The 6,774-nt window shown below is 33.7% G+C and overlaps 1 protein-coding gene across 1 annotated transcript in view; it reads left to right on the plus strand.

Moving 5' to 3' along the window:
• Positions 1–6,690, plus strand: part of col6a4a (collagen, type VI, alpha 4a) — a 69,684-nt gene extending 62,994 nt beyond the window's left edge. The window contains exons 39-41 of the mRNA XM_068214283.1: positions 136–306; positions 4,202–4,249; positions 4,408–6,690. Of these exons, the coding sequence (XP_068070384.1) occupies positions 136–306; positions 4,202–4,249; positions 4,408–4,589 (401 nt within the window). The 3' untranslated portion in view covers positions 4,590–6,690. The remainder of the gene's footprint in view (positions 1–135; positions 307–4,201; positions 4,250–4,407) is intronic.
• The last annotated feature ends 84 nt before the right edge of the window (positions 6,691–6,774 follow it).

Consider the following 6,774-nt stretch of genomic DNA (forward strand, 5'->3'; position numbering starts at 1 on the left):
ATTAGTAAACGTTGAACTGTGATTAATAAATGCTGCACAAGTATTATTCATACTCAGTTATGTTAGTAAATACAATAACCAACACAAACTAATGAAACCTTATTGTTAAGTGTGACCAAATTCTTTTGTTTTCAGGTCTGTGTCGCCAGAGTTCTGACCGTGGCACCGTCTGTGGTGATTATATGCAACGCTGGTATTACAATCCAGCAGTCCGTGGTTGTTTACCCTTCTGGTACGGCGGCTGTGGTGGTAATGGTAACCGTTTTAGTTCAGAGAGGGAGTGCCTTCAGACCTGTGGTAAAAAAAGTAAGTTCTTTGTCTTTATATCAAAACTAGTTTAGCAATCAGTGTAAAAAGTCTAAAGTAAATGCAGTTGAATGGAAGCTTACCTTGAACATAAGGTGCAGTGTTTAATAAGTGTCTGAAAGGGGAGCTATATGCAAAAATCACATTGGTAAGCGGTTTTACCACAGTTGTGTGGCTACAGTGTGTGAATATAGCCATCCTCTAATGGATAAAATTTAGTTATAATCACACATAATAAAAACAGTCTGCAGAAACACTTTGATTGACATTCTCCCTTTGTAAGTGTCATCAGAGGGGGTAAGTTCTGCCCATTAGTGACTATCTCTCCCTCATTAGCATTGACAGCCCTGAGTGAGAAGCAGCCGATGACCATTAAAGTTTTTGCACCATACCTGCTGAAGATGTCAGTGACTAAGAAGCATGATAAGTGTTGAGTTTTAGGATGCACAAATATACACCATAGTTTTCAAAAAACTGCCTTTATCTGAGACACTTCTTTAGTTTTTCACAGAGATAACCAGGGTGCGAATTACACCCGAATTTACCCCCTAATTGACTCTTGACCCCCCCCTGAAGGAGGTCAAAACAAGACGTATAGGGGAGGGGGGTTAGTTGTTAAATACTGAGAAATCTTTCACTCTGATCTGTAATTTAAATAATATTGTTAAGATTTAAAATAATAGATAATATAAATATACATTTGACCACGCCTATAACAGTTCAAACCATTGCGCCTATCAGTCTGTTCGAGAAAAAAGTCTGAAAGCTGCAGATCTGGAGCACCAATAGACATAGTGTTCACAAGACTGTTTTCTAGTATAATAGGTCTTTGTATCTACATATACTGTAGCCTGAAAGTACAATCAAACTAGAGGCATAGTAGTTTAACCTACATTAACATCTGAAAAAGATAATCACAGGATACTGTCGGGTCAGAATATCTCTCAAACTGCTGAAAGTTTAAATATGTTTTATTAATAAACTAAATGTAATTAAAAAAAATACATAAATGACTGATGCAGGTATAACACAAACTAACCGAAACAGTTGACCCCCCTGATCATCAATGTATAATTCACACACTGGAGATAACATTAGTCGTGTTTTGAATCTGTCACTACTCACTATGCTAATGCACAGGCATTTGTAGCTCTTTTGACAAAAGGACTGGGAGCACAATCTCATTTTGAATTTAAAGGAACAGTCAAAACTGCACTAATAGGATCAAAGCCTATAACGGGACAAATTCAAAGAGTTATAAAATAATGTTTAGAGAGTATTTTGAGTTGAAAAATCCCATAAATACTCATTAGAGACTTATTTTACATCTTGTAAAAAGGGGCATAATATGTCCTCTTTAACACACTTTCCTAACTGACTTTTGCAATCATATTGACATATGTACAGCAATGATTGTATGCTTTCTTTACTGCTGTTTTCTCGCTTTTGTCATTTTTGTTGTGTTAGTTTTGTCATTGAGTTAATCATACAGGACATAATTATGCAGTATTATCATCTAAACACCAAGCATGGGCAATGTCAGGTTGTTAACTCTCATGTACTGTTGGGGATGTTTTCATCCACTCTGAGGTGATTTTGAGTCTTAATTTGGCCATAACCTTTTTGTGTTTCAGCTAATGGGATGATTTTTAGTGACAAATCTTATTTTGAGAAAATGCTTTGAATTTTTTAACTCAACAATACATCGGGTAAATTTACCACCCTTTCCTTATGTTAGAGATAAAAACATCTACTAAATTAAACTGCTGTAAAAATGCATCATATATATATATATATATATATATATATATATATATATATATATATATATATATATATATACAGTGATTCCAACTGTGGCGGCAGGTCTTTTACACTAATCTACCGACTACCTATGCCGTTATTTCAGTGACAAATGCAAATGGAGAAATGTCGTGAGGGCAGTATCACAAGTCGAGAACGCATTTGTTATACAAGCATGCAAATCTCTTTGCTCGTGCGCCAATTTCCTCTGTTCATGCACAAAACTTTTTGCATGTCCTCAAATATACGCTGTTCAAGCGCAGATCTTCTTGTGCGCTCTCAAATAAACGCAGCTGAAGTGCAATTTAGTGCGTTTATGTAACAAGTCTCCAACATTTAAAAGATTTGCTAGGAATATTTATGAATTTCTCCAATAGACCTACAGAGCGCCATTTTTGAATCCTGAAGTAAAATGTAACAACTTTAAACTCCAGCAAGATAAAGTCATTGTATGCAGAACCACAGAGCTTTATCTACAAATAAAGTATAATAATGGATACTGTGTTCATTTTAACTGAAAGCTACGTCGTGTTTGCTGGCCTTAGGCAACACTCACCTGTCAGTTAGTATAAATAAATCACGCACAGCACTACTATGGTTACAGAAAAGCTTGCTCTGTTATAATTCACTTATTTTTTAATGTGTTTTGGTTCGATTTTAACCCGTTATTTAAAAAAACAACAATGACTTAATGTTTTGAATGAGAAGCTGTAATGTAGCCGTGGCGATGAATTTTGGTGTGGCACCCCGCCATGGCAGAATGAATGTAGCGGAAACCATATATAATTATATATATATATATATATATATATATATATATATATATATATATATATATATATATATGTTTTTTTTATTTTTATTTATTATTATTTTTTTTTTTGCATAAATCTGGTTATCAACCTCAGTTCTGATCAAAACTACTAAGTGTTTAAAATAAATTACAGGATTTTTACTCTTTAATTGCCAAATTCATAAATATTGTCACTGATTTGGTGAAAAAAGCACACACAAAATGACGTATTTCACTATAAAAAGTAATTTTGGAGTGGCAATTAAAGAGTTAAAATTCTGCAATTTTATAAACAATTTAGTAGTTTTGATCAGGACTGTGGTTGATTAACAGATTTATGCAAAAAAAAATTAAAATACAATCTGATGCAATGTTACAGCAGTTTAATTCAGTGGATGTTTTCATCCCGAACATAACAAAAGGGTAGTAAATTTAAACTGTGCTAAAGGATTAACAGTACTGAAAAGCTATTTAAAGCTTCTTTTTAAATCTGAAGCAAAAAAAATAAATAAAAATTGGAGTAATTCTTTCGTTCATTTATTTTTATTGAATGTAATTCACATACTGTATAACTGGATTTTGTGTAGAAAGAGTAATAAGCTAATAAGAATAACTGCTGATAAGAATAACTATATTAAGAATTAAATTGGTTCATTGATTTCTGAATCGGGGTAATTTTGATATTTTTAAAGATGCAGCTTTGAATCAACTTTTAATAAATAATTTATGAATTTTTGTATAAATACATCTGTGAAAAAAATCAAGAAATCTCTTAAAAATACACACATTTTTTTTTCCCATTTTGTGGCAAAAATGGAAAAAAGTTCCACATGTCGAACTTTGTGTTCAGATACAATGACTCTCTGTTGGCAAAAAAATAATACTTTATGCATTTTTACACTATTGGCATTTTTTCTGCATATAAAATATTGCTAATTTGATCATGGCATTAGACCAATAGGTATTACTTTATTTTGTTGAACTTAAGTTACATTGCATCTACATGCCAACTAATTCTCATTAGATTATAAGTAGACTGTTAGGTTGGGGTGAGGGTAAGTTGACATGTACTTGCAATAGACATATATTTTCTTATAATCAGTTAAATGTCTGTTGAAGGAGCAGTATCAGCAGACATTAAACAAGGCGATAAAGTCAATCAATATACTTTACCGTTTTAAAAAATCCCTAAAAAAATGTCAGTAAATTAATTTAATAAAAAATAAAGTCCAACAGAAAGTTACAAACCACACCACTATACTTTGTAAAATGCTGAAATACTCCTTATTTCATCTCCAGATCCTGAAGTAATCCCACAGACACAAGTTGAAACGGCTTTATTTAATGGTAAGGATTGAGCCACATTTGTAACATTTTCTTGCCTTGTCTGGCTTTTGCTCATAGTTGAAAACGACTGCATGCTTTCTCTGTGAAGTCATTTGAAAGAACTGATATGGTGTCCCGTGCATGAATCCTGAGCTCTGTCCTGATGTTTCCACTTACAGATGCCTGCCTCATGAAACAGGATGTGGGGCCCTGCAGTAATTATGTTTTAAGCTGGTATTATGACATCCAGCAGAATGAATGCTCTCAGTTCTGGTTTGGAGGATGTGAAGGAAACAAAAACAGGTTTGAAACGCGGGCGGAGTGTGAGGCCCTTTGTCTAAAGGACATTCAACCTGTATAAAACATTTTGAACAGACTTTCTTCACCTTTTGAATTTAGCAATTATTTTCTTGAAGCCTGAAAATTGTACTTGTGCAGGTCTGTCTACAGCAACAAAAGAAATCCATACACAAACAGGAAATATTTATCGTTTTGCTTTGTTCACGGCAATTATGAAGTTAAGCATTGTGTCTAGACATTATAAGTGTGTAGAATAATCTCTGTAATACTTTACAATAAGGTCATATTTGTTAACATTAATGTGTCAGTTACTGAGAAACTAACAGTAAATGTTTTATAACATTAATCTTTATTATTGTTAGTGGATAAATCAATAGATTATTGATAATGTGCATTAAAACAGTGATGCCCAATCTTTTATCACCGTGGACTGGTCAACGCTTGACAGTTTTACCTAGGCGTGGGTGGTGGGTATATGTAGATTGCTAGGCGACCATCAACCATTTTTTCATAGGATGACAAGCTGACAAAACATTGCAGCACTTCTGATGAAAGTTTTATTTTATAGAGAAATTAAATGATTAAAAAAAACACACTGAAGCTGATTGGTCAGTTCTCGTCATGTGACTTGTGGTGTGCTTGCAGCATTCTGATGATGTTCAACTGGGTTAGGGCAAAGAACATAGAATCACCAAGAGAAAACACTCTAGTACAATTTGGGAAACAGCCACTAGAGGGCGCGGCGGCCATTTTGGAATGAAAACTCTAATAGAACAACAGCATATTATAAGTCTGTAAAATAAACTATTAAAAGTGCTGATGATTGTGGTAGTAAGTGTTGTATTGTAATAAATAAAAAACAAAGCAGCTGCTTGCCATCGCGATAGCAATAAGATCCAATGGAAAGCCGACTGCTTTCACTCCAAAATGGCGGAATCCGGGGCTGTTGCTGGGCGCTGCTGTTGCAATTGAAAGTTCTATTGGGCATCGCCTCTTGGTCATTCCAAGCTCTTTGGTTAGGGTTAGGTCCAGCCGCTTGCACGTGTCGCTCAATATATGGGTGCACAAGCCATGCACCTCCATTGGAAATATAGAATTTGTGCGGCGAAAAGATGCAATATTAGAATGGCTGCCGTCGTTTGCATTTCCAGCAGTTGATCTTCTTCTTGCACAGACATGCAGGATTCACCCAATTTATTGACAAATGGGTCGACCCATACTGCCTTTGGTCCTTCTCTGAGCCTTTTCCCCTTTTGCCAAGAAACTTTTTAAAGACGTCTGTTTCTTAATTATTTTGTTAGCGTGTGTTAAATTTTTGGCATACAGTTGTAACCGAGAATACGGTCATTTTTCAAAATAAAAGATTTTTTTTTAATTGTAAAAATATGAAGAATAAAAAATAATCTGAAATAAAGAATGAATTTTTCTGTTTCTTCGGTAATAATTGATCAGACTGGTACCTGGGTGTTGGGGATCACTGCTTTAAGGGCACAATATTTAAATTTTTCATAAAAAATCCAAAAACCACTAGAACAGTTTTTTGCATTTTTGCTGATTTACGTACTTACATTATCCCAAATATTTTGAATAATGCTCATAATATATTTTATCTAGTGACATGGACACATCATTGTATCACCATGCAAATCAAGTCACAACCCCTCAATTTCTTGTTCGGTTTTATGGAAAACAGGGAAACACCTTCATCAAACCAAGCCTTTGTTGTGAATTTGCAACTTCTAGTGGTGAAAATTACATATTGTGCCTTTAAGAAATTTTTAAGAATTAAACTTGATTAAATGTTGCTAAATAGCATTAAAATAACATCAAAAATAAAATTGTTAGCTCATATCAACAGATGTTAAAAAATGTTACTTTATTGTAATGCATTACCAAATTACAAATGTACATAGACATAGTTTTTTAGTAAATATGTTTTGTGACGGCACCAATAACGTGCAATAAGATGTTTGATATGATGTATGAAAATAATTTTTAAATTGCTATACTTCACGTTTGATGAGGTCTGTGCATTTCTTAGGCTTTACAAATTGTGGAAAAATTCCTTGCAAGCCATTTTACTTTTGTAACCTGATGTATATGTGTGTATGTTTATGTAAAACCAGGTTTTTCAAAAATAAAATAGTAGGGTTTGTACTTGATTTCAGTGACTGGGAATCTGTTTTATCAATTTAGATTTATTTTAACAATATTGTTTTTTCATGAGGTAGTGTCTTGTACACCAG

This window comes from Danio rerio, chromosome 16, assembly GCF_049306965.1.
Source record: "Danio rerio strain Tuebingen ecotype United States chromosome 16, GRCz12tu, whole genome shotgun sequence".
NCBI lineage: Eukaryota > Metazoa > Chordata > Actinopteri > Cypriniformes > Danionidae > Danio > Danio rerio.